Genomic DNA, 27,492 nt, shown 5'->3' on the forward strand with positions numbered 1-27,492 from the left:
ACCTCTGGTGTGGCTTTAAATGCAGATCTTGAGCCAAAAACTCTTTACCAAACGCCATTGACTTGTACATATGGGTACAGTCATTTTAGACGCTTCCAAAACTGTTGCAACCGAGATGGAAATACAATTTTTACATACATGAATTATGTTTCCATCTTTGTTGCCACAGTTTTGGAAGTGCCTTTTTCTGCTCTAATGTACAATTCATTGGTGTTTGGAGATGAGATTTTAGCTCAAGCTCTGCATTTAAAGTCACACCAGAGGGGTTCAGCTGGGATCAGTCAGACCAGTTAAGTTCTTCCACACTGACAGAATCAATCATTTCTTTTTGAACCTAGCCTTATACACAGAGACATTGTCATGTTAGAATAGAAAAGGGTCCTGTCCAAACTGTTGCTATAAAATTAGAAGCACACAATTCCCTATAATTTCATTATATGCTTAATTTTGTAATAATGATTTGTACTCACAGAAATGACTAAAGTAGTCAAACCTGTTCATTAGGTGTCCCAATATTTTTGCAATACAGTATACGTAAATGTCTTGCTCAAAACATAAAGTAAAATATCAATCTCAACAATCATTTTTAACAAAATAACCTCAAACAAAAACAACAATATTGCCATGAGAGTTTGCACCTCATATGAGGACTGGTCACCTTTCTGGTCTAAGGAACAGATCCAGATCGCTGCCTGCTCAACTCTTTCCTGCTAGATGCTTGATTATATTTGACTTGGTGTCACTGAGTCTGCCTGATGTTTCTGCTGCCTGCCTGTTGCACTGTTTCACCTCATTAGCTGAGCTGGTTGACAATACCCAGGAGCTTCACCAATTTGCATATTAGCTAAATATTAGCTTTAAATATGAGCATGAAGATAGTGATTCGGAGCTCGCTTTTAGACTTTTTTCTTGATTACTTTGCCATTATTATGCAAAAAGTGCCACTACATGTACAAATGATATCCAGACATACAAAAACCTCAAAAACATGGGCTTGTCACACAGACTCAAACATGTCTGTTCCTAGCAGAAGGGGTAAATCAAGTACCCTTTACTCCTTACTGTGTCCCTCCCTCAATTGCTCATTTTCTCCCCAATAGGCCAATGCAAAATATATTAGAATAATTCTAAACTGGACTTCCTGCATTTGTGTCTTTTTTTATAGGTTGTCAGTATGGATGTGGGATATGCTATGGGTATGTTCCCACCCCCCAAAAGAGCAACATATAGTCTGTGTCACATTTGAGAGTCTTATAGACTGGAATATTAGTAACTCAATTTTCAACCATACAACTTCAAAATAACCTTAAGTCAGATCGATTCCCTACCTTTTAGTCACTACAAGCACTATCAGTAATCGGACCAGAGAGCTCATACAGAATTCACGTCAGGCAAAATGTAAACTTGTCACCTCTACCAGATCTAGATCACCACTGCTTTGACCTTTTGACCACAGGATGCTCTTTTAGCAGCTCTAAGTAAAGGTGAGAATATTTGGTTAATGACTGTGTGTCCAAAGCACACATTCATGCATAACAGCCAATGCAGATTCAGCAGAACTCTCACTTTATTGATTTTCAACTCCTACAACAACCTCAAACACCAAAAACTGAATGTCGGCACCCGAGCGTGGAGGTGTGTTTGTGAGAAAGGCAGGAAATAAAAAAGGAAAGAATCCATATAGATTCTGCTATTGAAGACTGAATGAACATCTCACTATTTTAAGAACTGAACCGTCTGTATGCATGTATATGAATTAGCGAATAGCGATGCTGTACTTGTGAACTCTCTGTAGAGAGTATGCGAAAAGGTTAGCAGGAGGGGGGAGGAGATGTCTGTCTTCCACTGAGCGTTGTTCTCTCCTCCCTCCTCTTACTATCTGTCCACCCCTTCCCTCCGCTCTCGCTCAATCTCGCTTCATCTATTCCCACCTACTCCATCTTACGCGCTAAGGTTAAACAGCTCTGATAGAAGCGCATTATCTTCTCCAGCACACATAGGCACATGCACACACATGCACGAGAGGGGCCCCTACCTTTAGGTGACACGCTGCGGGACTTCTTGCTGTCAGATGGGCACTCGCTGCTGCTGTTGGGGGAGTAGGCTCTCCTCTTGCCTAGAATGTCATCTGTGGGGGAAAAAAAGAGAGAGAAATAGGTTAGAGGGGTTCACATGCGGTCAGACGGCCCCTAAACCCCTCGACATGCAGCTCGCCGCCTGGCTCTATACCTGCATACATGATGGAGCTGTGAAAGCGACTAGAGATACGAAGAGATGAGAGGGCCCTGCGCCAGCGTGAATGACAGATCTGGTTCTTACTCAGCCATGTGCAGAAACGAGAGATTCTTTTGCCCGCTCTCTCTCTCTCTTTCTCCTATCTCGAACAAACACGCTCCCTCTCTTTTGCACTCACCCTCACTCTACCGTCGTTTCTTGTCTTGACTATCTATCTCTCTCTCCTGGTCTTCACACCGGCCTAATACAGAGTAAAATCTCCAGAAATGACAAGACGAGCGAGGAAAAAAAAAAAGGGAAAAAAAGTAAGCGGTCTTGCCTATGTCTTCTATCAAACTCCTGTTGTCGTGCTATTACGCCTTTTTGCTTTTTTCACTCACTCTCACTCTCTGTTTTCAGTGAATATAGAGCTCTCACCTTTTGCTAATCTCTTCCTTCCTTTCTTTCACTCTTTCTCTCCCTCCCCCTTTTCTCTTTATCTCTCTCTCTTTCTCTTTCTCTCTCTAGAAAAGTGGAGGCTGTCTGCACTAGCCTAATGCAGCGCTCTAGTGAGCCGCTGGTGTCTAGTGTACGATTACAGCACCCTCCTCCCCCCCAAACACATCTCAAATCAATATCCTGCTAATCACGCTGGGAGGGGTGCTGCTGAGAGCATGGTGGTGCATGCATGCAGGAAGGAAGAGACCGTTTGTCATTGCACTCTCCTCTCCCTCTCTCACTCTCTCTCTGCCCTCATGCGCCACATGAAGTAAAAAAGTCAAAGCCACAGAGTTATGCTCTTCCTTTTGTCTTTTGTTGCTGTCTGATTCTTTATCTAAATGGACTGCGCAATAAACTGAGAGGAAACGGATTATACATGTTGCTTGAATTTGAACTTTTATTGTATTTATTGTGTTTTATAGTCTATGACTCTATGGATATCATAAAAAGTTATTTTTAAAACATTTATGGTGCCCTCTGGGTGCATCATTTTAAAGACCTCATAACATCGTTCAACAAGCGCAGAGATCTTTCTTATGTTGACATCTTTCCTATTGAAGGAAATTTGGGTGCAAAAAATGGACATATCATTCTATTTGTTTTCAAATAGCCAATACTGTGATTTGATACTTTCCAGAAGGTTGCAGGTGGTATAGAGTGCAACAGTTGCGTTAACAAAGTAAAAATCTCATTCATTTTCACCATAATTTATAAACTTTTAAAGGCAGGTCTATTTTGAGCTATGAGGTTGTTCATCGATGGTACTTTCCAGTTAAAGCTGTCAGTCTGCATTATTTCAACTTAATTTTAAAATAATCATATTAACAATGGAATTCCTGGTGAAAACTACATTACCCATGATTCTACAAGAAATATCCACCAATCTGAGAATCAAAACAAGCTAATTGTGCCAAACTCCCATTAAGCTCTGTGAATGACATAAGAGTCGATCGCTCTACACTCTTAAACTACTTCAATAGTTGTGTATATATATATATATATATGAATATTTTGCAGAGAACATAAAGTATGGTGTTTTATATAATCTCTATTCTTCAAACAAATAGTTTTAATATTTACCTGTCATTATTAATTTGATTGTCATTCACAATGCTTCATGGGATTTGCATGGGATTGAGTTATTTACCGCATTAATGCCTTTAAGTACAACGCCTTGTACCTTTGTCTTTTTGTCTTATTTTCAAAGTTTGTAATATTGTGATTCACCTTGTTGCTGGTTGGTTTGGTTCATGGCTTATTAACAAAGACTTTTTAAAAATCCCTATGGGAAAAATTAATGGGAATAAGCTCACAGCTAACACATATAAACTAGAAAGTTGCAAAACTCTCATTTTGATATCACAAGGTCTTTAAAGGAAGCCATTACTACAGATGACCCTTATGTGAAAGCCATGAATAAAGCTCTACACATCAAAGAAGAGTGAAGGGGGAGATTCTTGCATGGCACAAATCCGAGAGAGCCTGCACCTCTGTATATGTCCGACACAAAAGTACAAACTACTCTATCACACCCCTGCCTCTCGACACCAAGCGTACTGCTCGTCCCTCTCTCTGATAAGAGTGCTGGAAAGAGACACAGAGAGAGAAAGGAAAGCAAGCCTGCGCTTGAAAGAGCTTTTGGAGTGGCAGAGCTCAGTCTGGGATTCTTTGTGGGGAGCGAGCTTTACTAATGACGCTGTTTGATGTATTCTCATCAGGGGGGAAGGCTGTCTATCCCACTCCAAAGAGAAAAAGGGGCCTCTCTAATGGGCCCCCATCTCCTCTCATAACCTCTGCCCAAAGACAACAACAACACTCCCTCCGTCTCTCTCGCTCCACTTTTTCTCCTTTCGTCGGCCTTTGAGGTGAAGAATCTCCCTTGGCGTATTCAATTATTTTCCGCTCTCTATCTTCACGTGGAAATGATAGGATCACTGTCTAAGTGTAAAACTATAGCAATCGGCTGCTCCTGTCTATGCATGAGCCAAAAGAGCTCAAAGGCCTGCAAGGGATGTACAAAAACTTCAGATGAGCAGATAAAGTTTTAGTTTAAAAGGTGTTAAATAATAGGAGTTAAAGGGTTAGTTCACCCAAAAATGAAAACTCTTCCATCATTTACTCACCCTCAAGTTGTTCCAATCCTGTATGACTGTCTTTCTTCTGTTGAACATACAAGAACAACAGTATGGTCCCCATTGACTTCCACAGTATGGAATGCTATGGAAGTCAATGGGGACCATCAACTGTTTGGTTACACACATTGTTCAAAATATCTTCTTTTGTGTGCAACAGGAGAAAGGATGAGTAAATGATAACAAAATGTTCATTTTTGGGTGAACTGTCTCTTTAAAAGGAGCATGAAGGTACCTAAGATGAAAAGGGTTGGGAAACACTTCTACATACCACAGCACCCTCTGGTTTCTGTAGCAGCTATGTTGAGCTGCACACTCTTCTTCTCTGTACGTCTCTGTTTGACCCTAATCTCTCAGCAGTGTCTTTCCCACAGGGCTCAGCCACCCTAGCGCTGCTATCTTCAGCCCAGCCTGTTCTCCAAGCTCCATCGCGTCTTATCAGGCAACCTCCTGCCTGCCAACACTCCCAAAGCCCTGGGCTGGGTCCAGTTCCTCTCCATCTCAACCGCCATCTCCATCTCTTTGAAATCAACGGTCCTGAACTGTCACTCAGACCTACAGCTCAAACTCATACACAGCACTCCGTCCCCCGAATCAACCCCCCAAGTGATTAAACACAACCTTTAAAACCTTTAAATTCTTGTGATGTGATTTGACAGCACAGGACAGAGTGATTTGCAGTATGAAATGCTTTCGTAAGTGAGAGGGGAAAAGTTTTGGAGCAGGGCAGCGTGCCCATGGCGTCGGCGCAGGCGGAGAGGAAACCTGGCTCCGGACCGCACTCTCTGTCTGCTCTTAGCACTTTGGTCTCTAGCTGAAGTAATGCACTCAACAAAAGAAGAGAGAGTTCGGGACTGTGAGGAGGAAGCCGTTATTCTGCATGGAGGAGCTGGAGGCGGGAAGCAACACTGACTCACTCGCAGTTTCTTTTCTCCTTACAAACCTCCATGTTAACTATTCACTCGCTTCTCTCATGCTCCTATCCATTTATTCTTCTCTGTTTGCATAATTTTTACTCATATTTTTAACTTTTTGGTAGTGTATGAAGGAGCAATTTAGATTTAAGGTCTTAAACCTTTTAGATCTAAGTTTAGATTTAACTCTCCAGGTATGTTTGTAATAGAATACTAGCATACTTAGTTCACAGCTTGAAATATATACTTCATACTAGCATACTTGGTGCTTATTGCAGTATATACTTAACACTAGCATACTTAGCGCATAATATATACTTTACACTAGCATACTTGCGTAGTGTATAGTGCCAAGGATAGTACATAGTGTGGAGTATATACCAAAACATTTGACAGTCCAAATGAAATAGTGAGTCATAAAAGCCTTAAAATTTCACATTGTTTTCACTGGAAATGGAAGGTCAAGTTGAGAGTACTGCATCCCACGATACAGTATGTCTCAACATATTTTCCGTTGAATATTGCACATTTTGGCAAAAGTATGTTAGTATGCTTTTTCACACATAGCCTTTGGCTGCATTTGGAATAGCATATTAGCATACAACTCGAAAGGCAGAAATAGTAATATGCTAGTTTGCTATTTTCCAAATTAAACCTTAGTCTTTTCTACAAACTTTTATAGAGTAATTTTTGTAAAAATATGCTATACACACTTTATATACTTCTCTACCCTGAAACTTAGCACTCATTCAAAAAATAAATGCAAAAAACAGCTTCAAAGAGCTTGAGAAATCCACAGCAGCAAGCAAGAATACTGCACTCTCTCTGTCTCTCAGTGCGCTCAAGGGAGAGGCAGGGTTTCAGCAGCGCCTGTCTGCCTCAGGGTCAGAGATTTTAAGGCGGAAAGCCTTTAATACCAATTAAATGTTGCTTCTTAAAGCTGTGATGCTCACATTTAACACCAAACAGGGAGGCTCGGAGCTGCCTCGTGCCTCAGCTATGTTACCCAACTCACGGAACGGCTTCTGTTGCCAGCGCTGCCGCTAATTCCTTTAAACTCCAGCCTGTGCGGCACAGAGCCGGGCCAAAACAAGGGCAGAACTTTAATAAAGATGGGGAGAGAAAAGAGAAGGCTAGATGGATGGAGAAATAGTAAAACGACTAAATGAGCAGAGAAGGAGGCTCTTGGTTTTCTCCTCCTCCTCCCTTTGCTCCTTCCGTCTCTCCGGCTACTGACAAGTTGGACAGGCCACACTCCTTAATTCCCTTTTCTTATTCCCTTAATCTGTCATCTTTATCAGGCAGGGGAAGTGGCGGGCGTCGCGGCGGAGCCCCAACCTCCAATCAATCTCCACATTACAGCTGACAGAATGGTGCTAATAACTTATTGATCCCCCTGTTTGCGGGGCTCGGCCAGAACTGAAAGGATGGCATTGATTGGCTATGGGGGGGGGGAGCAACACGGCGCTTCCGCCAGCCCAGAGGATTCAGCACCGCCCCCCTCTACTGCCGCTCCCCCACTGAGAGCCTTAGGGGAGAGACAGACAGAAAGAGAGAGAGAGAGACAGAAAATGAGGGAGGGAAACGAGCAGAGAAAAAGAGAAAAATCAAAATCATGGGAAAAAGAACAAGAAAACAACAGAATGAGGAAAAGAAAAACGCCGCAATTGAGGGAAAAATAAAGACGGGGAGACAAAAGGTGGTTGAGGAAAATGCAGGAAGATGCAAGAAAGGCAGGCATACATGAGAGGATCAACAGAGAGAAAAAGGGGAAAAAACACATATAATATTGGTTGTGGTGATTTTGCCATACTGTTTATATCATGGTACATACATTTGGGTGGATTTTACTATGCCAGATTGCTTTACTTTATATACATACAGTATACGAGTAATGAAATAAAAACAATTATAAAATAGGTAAGACAAGGTTTTAGGCATTAGACTCCAAAAACTTGTTTTCCTTTTTTGAGCAACATGTGATTTTCTGCAGCTGATGTTGAATTCATAGAGCTGGAACTTAAAGTTTTATAAAACTAGTTTTCCTGTTTTGAATGTACTATTTTTAACTCAAGCATTACATAATGTGAAGCTGTTTTTTGCACTGATGTCAGACTTATTAATTTGTTATGAATAGTCTTATCTTTTTTGGCTTGCATCCATCACATCCCTGAGATATTATAATATTATTAAAATTTATACTGTTTTCTATTTTAATATGTCATTTATTTCTACAATGGCTGAATTTTCAGAATTTCAATGTTGAATCAGTGCTGAAAACAGTTGTGCTGCTTAATATTTTGTGGAAACAGTGATATTTTTTTTCAGGATTCTTTGATGAATAGAACATTTTAAATAAAAACAGCATTTATTTAAAACAGAAATCTTTGTAACATTGTAAGTATATTTATTGTCATTTTCGATCAATTTAATGTGTGTTTGCTGCCTAAAAGTAATAATTTCTTAATATAAACAGTAAAAAATATAAATATTTATAAAAAATATCTTGTTTTCACCGAATATTTTAATTAATTAATTAATATAATTAATTTGAATTTAATAAACTTTTGAAACACTGATTTCACAAAAATATTGAGCAGCTATAACTGTTTTTAGCATTAATAATTTTCACCATTAATAAGAAATGTTTCTTGCGCACCAAATCTGCATATTAGAATGATGAAGGATCATGTGACACTGAAGATGCCTGTTTTATCCCAAAAGATTTACAGTGCATTAGGCTATGGCCCACCCATAGATATAATGATGGTCATGCACAGGACAAGTAGACTTGTGTGTGGGGGGGGGGGGGTCAACATCACTGACAGGACACTTCAATTGCAGTATAAACACGTAAATGCTGTGTCTTGAGAGAGAAGATTTAGATTATAACATACAAATTCAGAGAACCTACGCCTATTCGCTGGTCCAGATATACAGCAGCCTCGCGCAGACGCTCCTGTCTGCCTTTAGGAAACCATGAGAGCGGCAGGGAGGGAGGGAAAAAAGCAAAAACACCTTATACGCCTATTAAGAGTCTCTGGTCTGACCGCAAAGCCACGTTTAGGAGTCTACACAGAGAGCCAGACGAGCTGCCGGCGCCCTGCCCTCCCCCCCCATCCCTCGCTGGGGCCAGCAGGCCGGCCGGCCGGACGGAGAGGGAGGGGGGGGGGTTGGTGAGGGAGCCGCCTCTCCTCCGTCGCTGACTGGCTGCGGCTGACGCCTGGGTCAGCTCTCATGTCTGTCCCTCAGATTTAATTAACGGGCCTCTCCGGTGCAAAGCAACCCCAGCACGGCAGTCGGCTTCCTCTTCCTCCGCCTGTCTCACGACTCCACACTGCAGTCCACCCTCCCTTGATACCATACGACGCACTGCTCATTCATTTGTTCTGCACTTTTCCAACCTTTTCTTCTCTCTCTCTCACTCAACCACATACCCACAGAAGAAGTCAGACTTGAAAGGAAGTAAAAGAGACTGTGTGACGGAACAAAAAAAGCTGTTGGAGTCTCGCAGCTGAACATGGAAAAATGAACACTTGTGTCTGCTTTGATTCAAGCTTATATAAGGTCAACCTTTAACGTACTGCTGCATCCAACATGCTGTGTCTTGCAGCGTCATGTGGCCAAATGCGAAATTGAATAAATGTGCGTCTTTCTGATCATGCGAAAAACACACTTCCAAATGGGCCTGTTCTATCCATTCGACCCCTAACCTGGCCCAGGGACGGAGGCTCTCTAATTTCACTGGCAGACAGAATTAGACGCGCTGCGTGATCGGATTGGACTTGTTTACAGACATGAGTCTAGCTGCTTACAGCACCCGTTAAACCTCTTTTAAACGCTCAAACTGACAGATTTTGGTCATCAGATGCGCTGCAGGTGGCTTCCGCTCTTATTCCTTTGTGTCTTCTCCAATTAAGATTATGATTAATTGAGCATCTTCCATTCAGGTAATGGCAAATTGTACTGGTCTTGTTTTTAAGCCAACTCTTAGATTTCCAGTCTAGTATAAACCTAGAGCCTGGTAAACGTGATCTGATCCACATTTGGAGCCATATGATCAGAGAGATAACAGAGGACTGGGACAGTAGCTTAAGACTTTGTTATGCTGGGCCGATGCTACTGTAATACTATTTAGACACATATATTCACATATGGCCATTTTACCAGAAACCCATAGGATCCTCCATGGTTTAGCTTTACCGTGCGGTATTTACTACAACCTAAAAAGCTCAAATTAATTTGAACTAAAAATAAATAACTACTTTTTTAGTGCTAATTATAAAATTTCTAAATAAAAAAAATTATTGTTATTTAAATAAAATAAAATTAATAAAAATAAAATTATAAGCTATTACAGATCAAATAAAAAATATGGCAAAAAAGTATTAAAATAAATAAAAACTGTAATAAATAATTATTATTATTATTTTTTAAATATTGAACTGTAACATAAACCTTTAAACAACATTAAAGCCTAAGTGTAAAACCAGACAGGTCAAAATTACTCAACCTGTGGGTGACCATGTGGTTCAGAGAACGAATGAGATTAACACACAGTATGTCCGGTAGTCCTTCTGTTTGGTCCGAGATTAATGACAAATAAAGCTATTTACTGAGAGTAGTTTTAACGGTGGTTTAAGTTGTGTGCTAAGAGAGGCGAAGACAAGAGCATTAAGTAATGGAATGAATATGGCCACAGTGGAGCGAGTAATGAGCTTACAGCCCTCAATCATGCAAATTAAACCGAATTAAAATACTAGCACGCAGTCAGTGTAATTGTTCTACATCAATCAAAGGATAAACCCTGTAAAAACAGAGTATAATGGCAATAAAACAGAATATTATAGACAGAGAAAGCCACAGAAGCAATTACAACGATAATTCAAGACTATAGGTCAGATACTGCACATTTTACAGATTTGACAAGTGTGTATCATAATCATAAAAGCATTTTTGGCTACTTCACCCAGACCACTTCTCTGCATGTCCATGTGTTTTCTTTAGCTCTATAATGTTTTCACTTTATATCCATGATCACATGGATAATAACATAGCAGAACATTCATCTCTGATTATGTGTGAATGTGTCTCAGGTGTGCTGTCTCTAGGTGTGTCCTACCTGAGTGTGCGGAGGCGAGGCTGAGGTCGGAGCAGGGCTGGCCTTCGGGCATGCCGTGCTGTCGGGTGTGGTGCAGGTTGGAGATGATCGTTGAGAGGTCACTGTCACGACTGGAAAAAGGAAAGCAGAGGAGGAAGAAAGCAAGAAGAAGGGAAAGAAAGAGAGAGAGGAAGGGTAAATATCTCAAGGGATTCTTAATCACAGATTCATAACGCAAAGAAACACACTCACACATTTAGCATACCAGGATTTAAAAATGAAAAAAAAAAGTTCAATATATAAAAATGACCAATTCTGCCCAATTAAACTGAAATGATCAAACTTACCAACTGTACATAAGGAGAACGATGCATAAAGTATACAAAAAGTAAACCCAATGTAATTCCACCACAAACAACCTCAACTGAATCAAACTGGGCCGACCTGGTGCACTCCGGTTTGGTCCCTTGAAGCTGAAGCGCTCTCTGCCTTTGGCTCTTTTGCCTCGCTTCTGCATTCATTGTCTTTTGGATTTTAAGCGTATAATGAGCACTGACAGATTCCTGCGTCAAGCAATTTTGAGTTTCATCCAGTCTCATCTTCAACCTTAAGATGTTCTAATCAACACATTCAACTCATAAGCAGTTTATGAGCTTAAAACCAGGTGATTATGGTTTTTATGATCGCTCTGCTGAAATCGTCCGGGTCTGTGGAGGCGCACGGGGGATGAGTGTAATCTCTAGAGATCTGCCATTTCATAAAAGAACCTGATAAGTGGCGAATAAAAGCCGCTGGTTTACCATTCAACATGAGCGTGCGGATTTAGAAATTAGAATGGATAATAAAATGTGTATGTAATTCTGGCGATATTTAAGGAAGTACTTATGCTCTGGTGTCACGCGCAAGCTCGTAACTGCAACCAGAGAACCAATCCTGTCAGCTGTTTTGGACAGGTGAAGAAACCAATGAATATTTAGCTTGAGAAACCCCAAGGCCCTATTAATATCTACTTAAAGTTATCTTACGGTAACTTCAACTTTTAGTTTCAACTTGATATAATGTTTTAAACTTTATCTATAATAAATATCACATGATTTGATTCAAAGACCCCAGGTATCCACAATGTATAAGGTCACATTTGACATTTGTTTGGAATGATTTTATTGCATACATTTTTGCCAGAGTAAAACTGACCCCACAAAGAATCAATATTAGCTTTGCTAATATTGTATAATAATATCTGTTAAATGGGTTTTAATTAGGTCAAAGGAACCTATTAAAACAAAATGGAAAATGAGGTAAAAAAAATTTTTTTTTATAAAATGTTACTATCTTTTATAATCATGTTTACACATAAATCATTCACTCTTTAAATTGTTTTATTTTTTATATTTATTTTTAATTTTCTTTTTTTTATTATCTTAAAATATACACATGAAACATGAAGAAAGAGGGTTAAAGCTCTTCGTAGACCGATAAACTGATCCCAGGCCAGGACAGACATTCACGCTGCACACTTGTCTTCCTCTCCCAGGTCGTCTCTTCAAGGCCAACTGAAGGGTTTACAGATTAGAACTGGACAAGGCCGTTTCCTCAACCTCCCTCCTTCCCCCATCATCCTCCCTCACTCATCCTTCATTAACCCTTGTAAGTCCTGCTTGGGCCATGTTGTCTCTATAGAGACTGATAGAAGAAGTGTGTCATGGAAGTATTTTAATGCAATCTGATTACAGCTCTGATCGCATTATAGCGCATAATAATTTCAAATTCCCGATTAGCATTTAGCAAATATCAGATGCATATCTCGCAGCGCCTGGCGGTCTATGGGGCGCACTAATGTCAAGAGAGTTCTGAGGGACATTTTTACGGGCTGTCACAGGACAGTCTCACAATTCGCTGTGTTTCTGTGGTGGGCCCGTGGCCCTGCTGTTTGTGGCAGTCGAAATGCTAGTTTTACAGTCCGTAGATTACAGGCTGGGCTTCAGTAATGTCAGCCTGCCACGCTTTCAGTTCAGCTACAAACAACACAGCACGTACAGGAATTTATTCTCCATGACCGAACTGGGCTGCAAATTCACTTGTCATTCCGAGAATCCAGAAGTCTGACAGAAATGCCATTGGTCGAGTGTACGACACAAGATCAGATGCACGAAACTTGTACATATTACAGCATTCACTGAGCAAAAAAATGCTGTGCAAATTAGGAAATTATCTTAAATGCAACTTAAATGAGCATGAGCAATGTTAAATGCAAATTATCAGAAATTATGAAAAAATACGTAAATTATATATAAAATTATAATTTTGTAAAATATTTTACGTTTAATTTAAAAACACTATCTTTATTTAAAAATAATGAAAACTAATACAGATATAAATATTATAAATATATATAAACAAAATACATTTTTACTAATATAGACAATGAATACACACAATGCAGTGAAAGCACAATCATTCACTACATTTACAAGAATAAAAATCTATGATCAGAAAACTCATATTTCATCTGAGGCTGAAAAACTCCCAGATAAATACAAAGATAAATGAGACTGAAATAAATCAATAAAAGAAACATTAATTCCCTGCAAAATATGCAAAGTGATTTGACAGAATATGCTACATTTATACACGTTGCACCATACAAAAAACACAAACAACGTAAACAGCTCAAGCTCTAGTAGAAAACTATTTTTTAAACAGCATTTAGATTTAAATGTTATTCAGAATTTGACGTTTGCCTATTCTAATTTGGCAACAGCGCTATAAAATATTAAAAACTTGCATGAAACTATGCTACTCCGCGCAGTGCAAAGGTCCATTTAACCTTTATCTAGGAAACAACTCTGCCGTTCTCTATAGGTCATCCAAGTTCCCCCATCCATCCCCTTAACAGGGCATCAGTCCAAACAACAGCTCCATCTTCCAGCTCCCGCTCTGGCAGCTAAGGAAGGCTATTATCCTTGGACGGAGGCTCTGCAGTGAGCTCACTAAGCAAGGACATTGTTAGCAGGTTAATTAGCACACTTTTTCTGGGCTGTCCCAGTGAGGGCCGCTAATGAGGCCTCCCACGACTGGCGGCCAAGGTCATAATCTGCGTCAGGGCTGGAGCTAAGACCCGGCCGCCTGAGTCAGCGATCCCACACAGGGGAGCACAGGGCGGACCTGACAACTCCGCTTAGGACATGAGCTGCAGCTTATCGTGCAGTGAAGACGATCAGCATAATCTCCATCTAAACTGGTCAATACCTCTTACACCTCCCCGTCAACTGCACAGACACTTTGCCCCAGATATGACCCACTGTAAGAGGACATGCACTGGGCATGACCAAAAAAAAAAAAAAAAACATGCAACAAATTGGGACCTGATGACTAGTGACTAGTTAAAAAGGCTTAAAAATAACACTATTTAATGCCATAAATAAAATGAAAAATAAAATAATATGTGAAAACAATTATATAAGTTGTATATATATATATATATATATATATATATATATATATATATATATATATAAATATATAAATATATATATATATATATATATATATATATATATATATATATATATATATACAGTATTAACAATAAACAACAACACTTGGAAAATAAGCACACTATAATTCTGCAACTATATTTATATCTTACCTCTTTGCATTTTTTAAGTGAATGTTCTGACCTATTAGCAGCTATCATATTAAAAATGTGCAAGAAAAAAATTGTTAGGGCTGGTCGGTATAATGATATATACAGTCTAACCAAAGAAATGCGTCAACCGAAAACATGCTTTACTGTTTATTCTGCAGTATGCCTGTGACACAATTTAAAGTATGTTTTGATATAACAGCTACATTATGTATTTTATGGTTGGCTCATTTAATCATATTTTAAATAATAAATAGTTTTATGTTCTAAAGAATTTATTTCACTAAATTGACAAAACCAGGCATTACTATTCTACATGTTTATTTACCGTATAAAACATTTTTTGACTGAATTTCTCGCAAATGTAATATTTTTAATATAAAATATTAATTTATATTTTTAATATACCATCATATACATTTTGGAAACATTGCTCAGCCCCTTCGGCTGGTGCACGAGTAAAGTGAATATGTACACGATGGACATTTTTGTGTGTTTAGTTACACTTGGCATTATGGTAGACTTTTTTTTTTAAGTAGCATATTTGGAAGGTGCCAAAAAAAAATGAATCAGAGACATTCAATGCAGCTCCAGAGTCAGTGCTTTACAACGGAATGAAAATCTGTGGCACCGCAACGAACAGCAAATCATCTTTCCGATGCCAGAAAGATATGGGTTTTTGCATCAACTGTGTTGTTGCTGGTAGCAGACACATTTCCTCACCACAGCATTCACATGCAGAGCTGAAAGCACTTCCATCTGTTCTTGACGTACGTCTGATATAAGAGCACTAGGCCTAGGGTTTGTGGTTGAATGCGGAGAAAACCAGCTGCGCACCTGCACGGAGCTCTGCTTGACTCTGATTCAAATGCTGCTAAAGGGATAAAGTCCTGCTATAGGTAGCTGTGTAAGGGATTTAAAGGAATAGTTCACCCCAAAAATGAAAATTATTCACCTATAATCTTCCCCTCCAGTGAGCTCTGCTCAAGAACTGCCACAACTGAATCACTGATTCAATGAGCTGAACTCAAGAACTGGATCAGTGAATGAATCAGTGAATGATTTGTGAACCAAACAAATTAACTGAACAGATGCAACTCCAAAGAATGATTTGTTCACTAATCGGGTATACAGACAACAGATGTTTATTAAATAGCAAGTCATATGGACTATTTTAATTACTAAGTTTTATATCGCTTTTATATCTCCTTTTTTCAAGCTTGATTCATTCTTACTGCAATTGAAAATTAATAATAGTCATACAGGTTTGGAACATGATGGTGAGTAAATAATGAGTGAATGGTTCCTTTAAGAAAATGCTTACTTGTTTTGTGCTTATTTGCACATATGGCTGGGTATTCAAATATGACATCTAAATGAGAAGTATCCGCTAAATGGCAGGTATTTATGAACTGACTTGTGTTTAAGGCAGCTCAGAGGGCCATTGGACAGACGTGGTGTTCCTCATGGCAGCGGGAGCGTCGGGGAGGGAAACAGTGCCAGCGCAAGTGCCCCTGCAGTGACACGGGAGACGAGAGCTGGCGCCAGATATAGAGGTCACACTGAGAGCTGGCAGACTGGGCATCCTGACGCCAGGGCTTACACCATTACTGAACACAGCACTGATAGTCTCACCCTGACACACACACACAAAGTGGTGCCAAGCAGAAAGTGGGAAGGCATGTGGAGAGGATCCCTCCTTTTTACAGAAAGTGACAGACGTTTTGCACTATGAACTGGCACTGGAAAATAAGACCAAAATTGGGTACAAAAATGGTACAAAACTGAGAATTTCACCATTACTTTTATTAAACAATCATTCTGAACACAGATCGCATGTCCACTTAAATACTGTCCAGTAAAACCAGTAAAAAAAAAAAAAAAATGTAACGCAACAGCAGCAAGAAAAATCAAAACTTTGAGGGGGAAAAAAAATCAATATTTCTCTCTGTTTTTTTTTTTCTCTGTTGTTATTCCGCTCACATTCAGACTGAGCAGCCAAGCCTCAGCTAGCGAGGAGAGCAATAAATAAATATCGAAATAGATACATAAATAAATGAGAGCGCAGTGCGTTCTCCTGAGCTTTCCTGTTGTTCCTGCCTTATAAAAGCTGATGGGAGGTCGATAAGCATGCGGGAACCCAGAAAAGTAGAAGTGAAACAAAATATTATTTCGCCACATTGAACGTTGCGGTGTTGGATAATTAGAAAAAGCGAACAGCGGAAAAAGCCTGAGAGCTGTGATATGTGGTGCAACGTCTGTTTAAAGACAGCTGCTCTCTGTAGATGTGACATTAATGACATTGATTAACTCATGTGGTTGAAGCAAAACCAATCAAAGGAGATGCTAACAGGAAAACAACACCTGATTAAAACATCTTCACCGTTTTACCTATTTACGTTGGCTTGACAGGCAAGGGAAGCGCAAGTGAATTGAGATGCGTGTTCAATGCGATACATTTACTTTCTTAGTAAATGCTTATACCAGAGTTATTTACAGCACAATGCAGACTGCTTTTACATTAAACAAGTGGTCTACAGTTACATTCAAAGCAATTGCATTGCATTGTTATCTGATCCAATCACCTGGATGACTGAAAATCTTCGCAGAAATAACAAAGCTGCAAACAAAAACTACAGACCGCTTCACACCAAGTCTGACAAAAATACACAAAATTAAAGTACAAAATATATTTCATAAATGACAGATGATTTTATGATTACATTAATTAATGAAAAACAAGTAAATTGAAAAAAAAAAAAACATCACTATGGAAAAAATTTTTGAAATATGTGTAAAAAGACGCATTCAAAAAGAAAATGTGTTTCAAAAAGACGCATTTAGTTATGAATGCATTTTTGGATTTGGCCTTAATTCCAGCCCTATGAATTTAGAAAGTGCAAGTATAAATGAACAAATCTGTTGTAGCGTACATAGCGGGATGCATTTGTCCACTTTTTAAAAACAGGGCTTTAAACGACACAAATTTAAGTTTCAAGTAACTGAAAATAGTAAACTGTAGAACGGTAAGCCTACAGCCATTCCTTGGGAAGAGCCCTGGACATTCTAAAAGTTCCAGAACTGGAACCCAACCACTAATTATTGCCTTAAGAGAAGGTTCTTTCCAGGAATCCTACAGCATCACATCTCCTTCCCAGCAGTGTGTCGTGCAACACTCCAGAACTGCACAGGGAAATGTTTAAAAAAAAAAAACGAACGAACGAACGAACGAATGGCGCACATGGTCACATGATTTAAAGTAAACTTTTGAGTACACATCATTTCCTCTGGTGGACCACACAAATGATTGAATATGGACGATACTATTAAACCTGTGTGACCATGCCAAAACCAGACAAATAAAAGCAGCCCTTACGTAAAAAAAAAGTTAAGGTATCCTTAACCTAAACCATTTCATCCAAGAGGCATTTCATCATCAGCCGAATGTCTTCGAAAGTACAAAAACCTTTAAAGGAAAATTAAAACATATGGGTCTATCATTTGTCTGTTGTTTTTCAGAATAAAATTTCCAAAAATACCCAGTGTCGAGGCACTCAACGATATTATAATAATAAAAAAAAAAGTTAAAGTGTCAGACGAAAATGCCCTTGACTGTACATACCAGCATTTTAAGAGCCTGGCCAGTCACAGTGCGCTAAAGACGCTGGTTTGGGTTGGCTTCAGTCCTGAGGTTTGGACCAGCTGATTTCCACTTCTGGCTAGCCGAGTGCTTACATTCAGGTCCAGACAGCCACCAGGGAAGAGGACGGCACGCCTTGCTGGACAAACGCTTCTAATACTAAACACAGACAGGTCAGGCCCTTCTCTGAAGAGGCCGCAGAAACCCGGGGGAAGACAGACAGTATTTCTATCCAGACAGGTGCAACAGTTGTCTGATTTATTTCCTTTCCCTGTCCCTCGTGCTCAAGGGGAGGGTCCACCATTCTGGAATCAACCTGCCTCCTCCTCCCCTACTTCATCTAATCCACTTATGTTTCTGCACTTAGTTTTTTTCCATAGGTTGTAAATAAGAAAATCATCAAAAATCATGAGAGTATCCAAAGTAAATCAACAGTTAAATGCCAGGTAGTTTCACACAAGAGACGAAATTGGCTTTATAATTGCATTAGCATTAATATAACAGACAATATGGGATGGGCCATCTTTTTTGGAGGCTTTTCTTAGCAGGTTGTCCTCTGAGTAAGTATACTATCTTATATAATCCATGATGGTTACTCAGTAATGACCCAGACAAACAGTCAGCACTTCTCAAAGCCCTGGTGTTGACACACCTGACTGTGCACAGGTAGGCTTCAGGAAATGATTGGCATGACCTTGAAGACTAATACTATGACAAACATCTCATACTTGCAAAGTTTACTGCTAAAGCAGAACACGAAAGTGAACATTTTGAGATAGGAGGACAGTCAACGGCATGCCATTGTCTTTATCAGCCGATTATACTTACATTTCAAAGATTATGAAACCAAACTTGTTATTCTGTTATTCAGTATGGTATTTAGACTCATTCTAGTGCATCGTGACCCAAAGACCCTCAACCTCCACATATGAAATCACTAAGAAAAAAAGGAATATAAAAGACCATGCCAAGGGCTACACTTCAGTCTAAGCGCAGCTTGTTTTCTTAAAAAGAAAGTTCTGTATGCCTGCAGGACACAGGAGGACTGAGGACTAATCACCTATAAACCTGCTGGCCATTAACATTAATCTGGTTAAAAGATATAGGGAGTCTTCTTTAAGGTGTCAAAGTGTACCGGCTTTTCTCACGGCAGTGGCTGGAAATCCTCTGAAAACTAAACTAAACTTGCGCAAACGTATATTCATCAGGCCGTATATCTAAAACTGCACTAATTTTGTTTTAAATATATTTGGGCAGAACGTACATTGGGGTCAAAAAATCTGAGTCCGCATAGAAAATCTGGGTTTCAAAATCTTATTTAAACCTGGAAATAAACTCTTGAAATAAGAGACATCATAACAAAAAAATGAATAATAAATATATCAGATTCTTCCCTATTTAAGTAAATTTGTGACACTAAACATCTTTGTACAAATGGTCGGAAATTCTTGCTTCAATTGAAGCACAAGAAGCTCTTTGGATCATGCTGGAAAATATGATCATCAGGTTTTACACGAACATCGATCATGCAGCTAAAGTTAAATACAACTTTTTGTTCAAAATGTTAAGCTGATAATATAATTAGCATTCAATTAGAAAAATGTTAAACAGAAGCGGTCTCATACTTTTGGGACCCCTCTGTATATAGTACATATTAGCAGATACATTTGGACTGAAGAAACGCTATGCACACTCTACCACAACACTAATATAAACTGCAATGATGAGGCGTAAATACGATCAAACGCAAAAAAGAATTCCCCATACTTCACCATCCATTGACTAAATCCAATTTGTTAAGACCCCTCCACAACTCACTTACCCAGTCCAGCTCAATGGAAATTGAATTTCATAGATTGAACATCCCATTATCTCTTTCGGTCAGATCCTCATCTGAGTAAAGTATGGGTGAGGTGAGCGGCCCCGGAACAGAGGAGAGACGTGGCTCCTCGCAGTCCGCCGCCTTTAACAGGGTAAAAGCCCTAGATATTAGTCATAAGTGTTCTTTAAATTCATTAGCATCTTCACGAGCGGGCATCTGAAGTGTTGGGGGGAGATCACTGTAATACGTTTAGCTTGCCGGTTCTGGTTCCTGTGCCGTCCTTGGTGTCACAGGGTAAGTGGCTGCCAGCGGCTCGGGGGTTGAGTAAAGGAAGTGACCAAGAAAGTCCTGCAGATGAGGGCTTAGGTTTGTACCTGGGCATTCAGAGCTGATCCGCTCCAAGGTAAGAACTCGGAGCCCTTCTTTATTCCACAACATAATCATATTCAAGTTGTGCTTGTGAACACATCTGGTGTTTTCAATGCACAGCACAGCAAAAGCACCCTCACATCACTCAGTTTTGGCCAATGATGTCTTTTATGAGTATGACAGCTAGCTAGCATCCTGTGTGGCTCAACAAAATAGACTGATCCAGCTATGACCTGCCTATGCTGGATGAGGGCACGACCTCATATGAACGTATAGGCTGCCTTGAGAATGATATCCCAACAGTGCTGTGTAATGACCCAAATTTACCGCTTAACACCAGTGGGCATAAACCCAAGCCTCTTATACTCAAATGACTCAACCATTGGAATTCATTCGCCATTTACTGCAGGGGAAAAAAAGTCTATAACCGCACAGCTACAACTATTATGGCACATCTTCACGGGAAAAGAGGTGTTGAACAGAAAGGCAACTAAATAAGTCAAATTATCACTATAAGCAATGGCGGTTGCTCTAAGAAAGCCTGACAGGAGCTAGGGCTAACCGAGACATTTTTAGCATGAGCCGAGTGGCTAATGAGAAAAGAGAATATTGTCTTCTCTTACTCTTCTCATTAGAAGCACTGAAGCTTCCTGGAGATTTAACTATCCACACCAGCGCATGCAGACACCGCCAACACAAACTCTCACTGCAAACACCGCCGAAAACTACTGCTGACACTTCAATTCAAAAAACGTGAGTGAAAAATCACCTAAAGACCCTCGGAAGACAGAAACCCTGCAGTCTCAAAGCAACAGCTAGCTTTGAAAGGCATGCTCTAGTGATTAAAGAATACTTAATAATAGATCAGAACCTCAAGGCCGGGCTTTTCAACAAGTTCTTTAGTAGAAGCGGAGATGGTCTGACAAAAATGTGGTTCCCCAGACTCACCTGCCAGGGCTGACATCTGCTGGCTAGTTATCACCTGTAATGCATTTAGGCAGAGCGAAAACGCTGGCGGAAAAACCGTTCGCTTCAGCCACTGCTCTTAGCTCACTGCTGCACCGACCGCAGGCTCATAAGCTTCTTCAGGCTTGTGTGCCAGAGAGGAGGGAGGCCAAACACAGCTCATGAAGATTTAATGAACGCTGAATTCCTTCATTTCCCTCGCACTGATTGGAGACGGAGATGTGGAACTTGTAGCACATCGCAGGATGGGTTTTATTTTTGGTGGAAAGCAAATATTAAGACTGTTTCAAATAATGGGAAACTTAATTACGCTGCCTCATTTAGGCCAAATTTTAAGGCAGCACCGCATATATACTTCACAGAGACCGCAATCCCAGAATGCATTGTGTTGATTTTAATCAAAAAATACCAAAAAGTATCAATAAAAATGCTTAATGTAATTAAAAGGTGATACTTTACCCAATATTTGTGTTGAATTGAGTAACTGCCTAAGTAGTTCACTAGGTTTTGAAAAAGGTCTTGTCTATGTTTTTTTTAAGTGAATGTAACTTATGAATATTAAAGACAGTTATAGTTAGACAGTTATGACATAAATGGCATGGACACTCAAACTTAATGGCCGTTTAAAGCACAAAACAAGTACTTTTATACACCATGATACTCAACCATCACTACAACATTTTTATATGGTACTTTCAGGTACTACCCAATAATACTACTATGGTCCCACAATAGTGCATGTCCAAAACCACTGACATTTATGGCTATGGTACCTTTATTAATACCTAGTTAGTGATATAAAAAGTGATGCAAGGAAAAATATACAAATGAATATACAGGTGTTAAGGCCTGTTCACACCAAGAACAATTACTAAAGATAGTTATATCGATAACTATATTAGCATCCATAGGTGCTCTGGTTATATCATCTGCTGCTTTAAATGCTCAAAGTTTTTGAACTCTTTGGTGGATTCCGATTGGCTATCAATGTTTTTATCATTCATCAGCTGAGAAAAATAATTCTGAATGTGATTCCAATGCCATTGTTTCTCTGTCGTTATCATTATAATTGTAGAGTGGACTTCCCTATTCTCATAGAATTAAAATGATTATTAAAACTTCATAGTTATAGTTATCATCCTTGATTTGAATGTCCTTTAGCCTATTATGACCAAGTACTTTCTTGCATTCCACAGTCTTTAACAAGAGCTACACCCAAAATAGAATTGTGCGGTTAAGGCACATGCTAAAATATTAAAGGTGTTTTATTTAAATTTAACACAGTGGAAATGAATCAGGTAGCTACTCAAGCCGTTCTGAGATCTACATCAAGAAAGTTGCCATGACTGCAAATACCTCATCAACAATATCACTTTTCATATGGTTCATGAGAAGACCTCATGTTTATTTCTGTGAATGTATCCTGTGGGCTCACAAGCATGGGTATTTTGTTGGCACATCCTGTGTGTGTCTGTAGTGTCTGCCAGAAAAGTAAATGAGCGTACTTGTGTGTGTTAGAGGGTACATGTTCATCAAAATAAGGGGCTATGAGGGTAAAGACCTAAGGGTTGTTTAAAACTCTTTGGTGCTATACTGATGTCTGATATGGCTAACCGCTTTCCGGCAGATCATGGTTGATATATCAATCCCGGGCACTGGGATTGGCACTCAACTTTTTGCCCACCCACACACTCACACATATACACAACACACACTCAACAAATTCTCACCTCTTTCTCATGATAGTGTAATGCAGCTCTTCCTGTTTGATGTCTGCATGATCTCCGCTGGCCCGCTCGCTGCCCTCACTGTCGTCACTGCTGAAAATGGAGGCCAGCTCCTTTTTGGGCACCCGTGTTGGCGGCAAGGGGATGGTGCGTTTCTCTGCCAGTCGCCCACGGTTCTGCAGGAGCACAGAGGGGACAGACAGACTGAGACTCTGGGAACAGCCTTCTCTGATTTTACTGGCTTGAGCTGCGGTACAGAGAAATGGCTAATGTTCCCGATCCGTCACACGCTGGTTGAGGTTTCAATTCTCTTTAGGCTGATAAAACACATTCTGAATGGATTACAGTCATATTCATTATGTGTTTTCGCATTTACATTCATGTAATTTGATTCATGAAAGGCTAGTTTTCGGTACACTTAAAGCAATGTGAATTCATAATTTACCCAAGGAGATACACTATACTCTGCAAAAGTTAATAGTGTAAAATGTAAATAAATAAACAAAAAAATAAAATAAATAAATAAATAAATATATATATACATATATATATATATATATATATATATATATATAAATGGTTTTTTATTTTATATATATACGGTGCCCTCCACTAATATCGGCACCCTTGGTAAATATGAGCAAAGGCGGCTGTGAAAATAAATCTGCTTTGTTGATCTTTTTGATCTTTCATTCAAAAAATTCAGAAAACTTTTAACCTTTCATTGAAGTAAAACAATTGAAAGTAGGGAGAAATTCTCATGATGAAATAAATATTTTTCTCCAATGCATGTTGGCCACAATTATTGGCACCCCTAGAAATTCTTTTGAGTAAAATATCTCTTAAGCATATTACATTCATATTTAAAAAATTTTAGCACACCAGGGTGACTAGGAGCATGAAATTGTCCAGCCATGACTTCCTGTTCCACAGGATTATAAATATGAGGAACACAAAGGCCGAATTCCCTTCCATCACAAGGAGTAAAAAAAGAGTATAGTTCTGATATACAGAACAAGATTGTTCAGTTTCACACAATAGAAAGTGGCTTTAAGAAAAGAGCAAAAAAGAATTGAAAAAACCCATTTCCACAATGAGGGGAATAATTAAGAGGCTCCTATAAACTAAAGATGTTACAAATCTGCCTGGCAGATGACGTGTGTCTATATCATCCTAATGCACGGTGAAGAGGAGAGTTTGAGTGGCCAAAGACTCTCCAAGGATCACAGCTGGAGAATTGTAGAGAATTGTAGAAATTAGCTCATCCAAAAACCATGATTGAATGGTCTCTGATCTCTTATCAGGTGTTCTCCAAACTCATCAGGCATTATAGGCAAAATGCAGAGCTGTTATCTTGGGAAAAGGACATTGGGTGCCAATAATTGTGGCCAACATGAAATAGAGAAAGTATTTATTTCGCAAAGAGATTTTCCCCCCACTTTCAATTGCTTTACTTCAATGATAGGTTAAAATTTTGTGAATTTCCTGAATGAAAGATCAAAAGTATATACAGTACGATGCAGATTTATTTTCACAGCCGCCTTTGAAAAAAGAACGGCTGTGTATTTACCAAGGGTGCCAATATTAGTGGAGGGCACTGTATATATATAACCTATATATATCTACTACTGCCATTTCCTCCAAAATCATAATATTCGACATCAAGGTGGATCATCAGATTTAAGGAATCTAGGATCCATGGTATCAAAAAGATTGAAAACCCCCGATTTAGCTGATACTTTTATCTAAAGCAATCTGGGATAAATTACACAATGTGGATCGTTTTGAGGAATCACCTCTTGTAGGCTGTGAACTTGCAGCCTTTTGGTTCATAAGCCACGAATCAAATAACTACACTACACCAGCCTCAAAATTCACATTCACATGACAATCTAAAGTTCATCAAAGCATTCATTCTAGTTTCTCCTGCTGTCATATGACCTATATAGATCAGCCTCACAGCTCACATACATATAATGCAGCTGCATCTGAATCATGAATCTCATAAATGATGAATCATGAATCACAGGTCACAAATCATGAGGAAGCAATGACCGAGCGAAGGAAATGCACAACATGCTGAACTCCAACAGCAAAACTCAGTCAGAGAGAGCCGTGCAGAGGGAAAGACCATTGATCCACGAGACCAGTGATGGAGGATGGATGAGTGAACGAGACGTGATAGTGATTCCTTCTCTTCCTCTTTCCCTCTATCCGCATCAGACATCTAAAGACAGTGAAGGATGAAGGGGATAAGAGGCCCTCAGGGTTTAGTGTGTGAAGCTGGGCGACCTTTAATGTGACCTGAAGGGGTCAGTGCAGATTTCTGTGCCTCTATCTCTATCCATGAGTGAACAGAGAGGGAGAGTGAGAGGATTTGAAGGGAAAAAGAGAAGAAGATTAAAAAAGTGAAGAAAAAAAGAGGAAAAAAGAGATGAAACAGATTGCAAAAACAGTATGGAATAGATGAGCACACTCACTGTGTCACCTCATAATCATAAAATAAGAGAATGTACACAATTTTTGCCATGTGACCATATATTTACTCAGAATCGTGCTGCTTGTGACTGAGAGATCATGGGAAATGCGCTGGAAACTTATGTTAAAGCACATTTATAGGCATCTAAAAACACATGTAATATGTGCATGTATCTGTTTGTTTGTTTGTTTATTGTGTCTGACTCTATTATAAAAAAAAAAACACGCATATTTTATTTTAAATATTAAATGAAACACTTCCCAAAATGCTAAACAACTATTATGAAATATTAGAAATATTATTATGAGCATGACTACAAAATTATGAAAATTCAACATTCAAATATTATGAATATTAAACCTTTTTCGGGTTTACGAACATTATTTTGTACATCATTATACTTCCTTTTTTTAAGATTTGCGGTCATATGTAACTCCCCATTTAAATAAATTTATTTCTTGACATGACAAAGCTTTACCCCTAATATGGGGTAATTTGTGATACTGCATCACCCTTTTTTTTTTTTTTTAAAGTCTTCTTTCTATGGCTGTATCTTATAGATACTTTCTTTCAGTTCATAGCAAAAAAATTAAAAAGCGGCACAGCTTACCCCAATCTCCCCTATAGGAGTATTCAGAGATCCAGAGGAATGGATACAGCTTTGAAAAACTTCAACTGAAAAGTCTGTTTGTGTGAATGGGTGGTGTAAGTATGTGTGTGTGTGTGAGCATGCTTGCATCTCGGTCTCTGTCAAACTTTGCCGAGCCCTGCAGCTATCCTTCCTCCACACCCAAAGCTCGCACGCGCACATACACATATGCAGAGCATCCCACAGGAGCCGAGGCGTGAGTGGCAGGCCGGGGCAGGAGGTGGAGAGACTAGCCAAGAGGCAAACAGGTGCAGCCCCTCTGGATTCTCTCAAGTGGCATACATTAAAAGGAGGAGGGAAAAAAGCAGAAAAAGATGAAAACATCCCTGAGGATGGGCAGGCTGAACACAATTTTTTCCAGAGTGACTGTTTTTTTTTTTGTTTTTTTTTTGTGAAGGAAGCAGTTTTTTGTCTATATATCTCCTATTTTAACATAGAAAAATTGTTTAGTTTGATTAAAAATGAGTTTAATTTTAGTTTTGAGTATTTAGTTTGAGCACAGTATCAAGTAACAGATTTATTTAAACGTCCAAGTTATTTAAACTGAGAGTAATCTTGTATAAACTCATGTAAAACGATATCAACACAAAACCGTGAACACACAAACAAACACTTCATTTTTCGTGACACTATGTTCGTATGGCAAGCGCGTTTTGGAGCTGTTAACAGCCACTGGAAGCTACGTATGAAGTGCACTGGCACTAGTGATGCTTTATCTGATAAAGTTAGCGTTGAAAGATGGCTGTTACCCACATGGCCTCAGCGGAGACAGGCCTCCACACACACACACACACACACACACACTTACACTTCCCTGCCCCCATTCCTCCTCTCCAACCCCCACCCTTCTCAACGTCCTCCCGGAAAGCCCCCGTCCAGCCCCCTCGCTTTATTCGGCGTAACTGACGCAGAACCGGGGGCGGCTGCGCACTATTTCCGGTAACACTTCCGCACAGAGGGAGTCAGGGAGGGTGCTTCAAAACAAAAACATAAAAAACCTGGGCTTCGATTCCCGCCTACATGTACATACACACACACACATTCACACCCTCACACACACTCTGTCACTCAGGCATGGAAAAATATTGAATGTGAATTTCCTCTAAGCAGCATTTCTATGAATAAGCCCGCCCACACTTAATGTCTGCCCTTCAATGAGACGAGATATATATACATTTGTACAAAACACACACACACATAAATATAAAACCACACATTTAAACTCGAAGTGAGTAATCAGCTTGGTTGGGGTTTCTGTCTTAAGTCCCATAAAACTCATGAGCTGAGACGCTTCGAACTTATGAGAGATGCTCTCACCGTCTCCTCATAGAA

At 39.4% G+C, this 27,492-nt stretch overlaps 1 protein-coding gene and 1 long non-coding RNA gene across 7 annotated transcripts in view; one reads left to right on the top strand and one right to left on the bottom strand.

Moving 5' to 3' along the window:
- Positions 1-27,492, bottom strand: part of samd11 (sterile alpha motif domain containing 11) — a 76,166-nt gene that overhangs the window by 21,010 nt on the left and 27,664 nt on the right. For 5 of the 6 annotated variants that reach the window (XM_058764102.1, XM_058764098.1, XM_058764097.1 and 2 more), the window contains 3 exons: positions 23,036-23,208; positions 10,884-10,993; positions 2,036-2,128 (listed from right to left, as the gene is read on the bottom strand). In XM_058764102.1, the coding sequence (XP_058620085.1) occupies positions 2,036-2,128; positions 10,884-10,993; positions 23,036-23,208 (376 nt within the window). Of the gene's footprint in view, positions 1-2,035; positions 2,129-10,883; positions 10,994-23,035; positions 23,209-26,121; positions 26,850-27,492 lie in introns of those variants that run through there. The other variant, XM_058764100.1, reaches the window with a different exon arrangement.
- Positions 2,235-16,316, top strand: LOC131532440 (uncharacterized). The gene is made up of 4 exons (XR_009268900.1): positions 2,235-2,540; positions 10,858-11,057; positions 12,397-12,509; positions 15,937-16,316. It is a non-coding gene; the product is annotated as an uncharacterized LOC131532440 (long non-coding RNA).

Source organism: Onychostoma macrolepis, chromosome 23, assembly GCF_012432095.1.
Source record: "Onychostoma macrolepis isolate SWU-2019 chromosome 23, ASM1243209v1, whole genome shotgun sequence".
NCBI classification, from domain to species: Eukaryota; Metazoa; Chordata; class Actinopteri; order Cypriniformes; family Cyprinidae; genus Onychostoma; species Onychostoma macrolepis.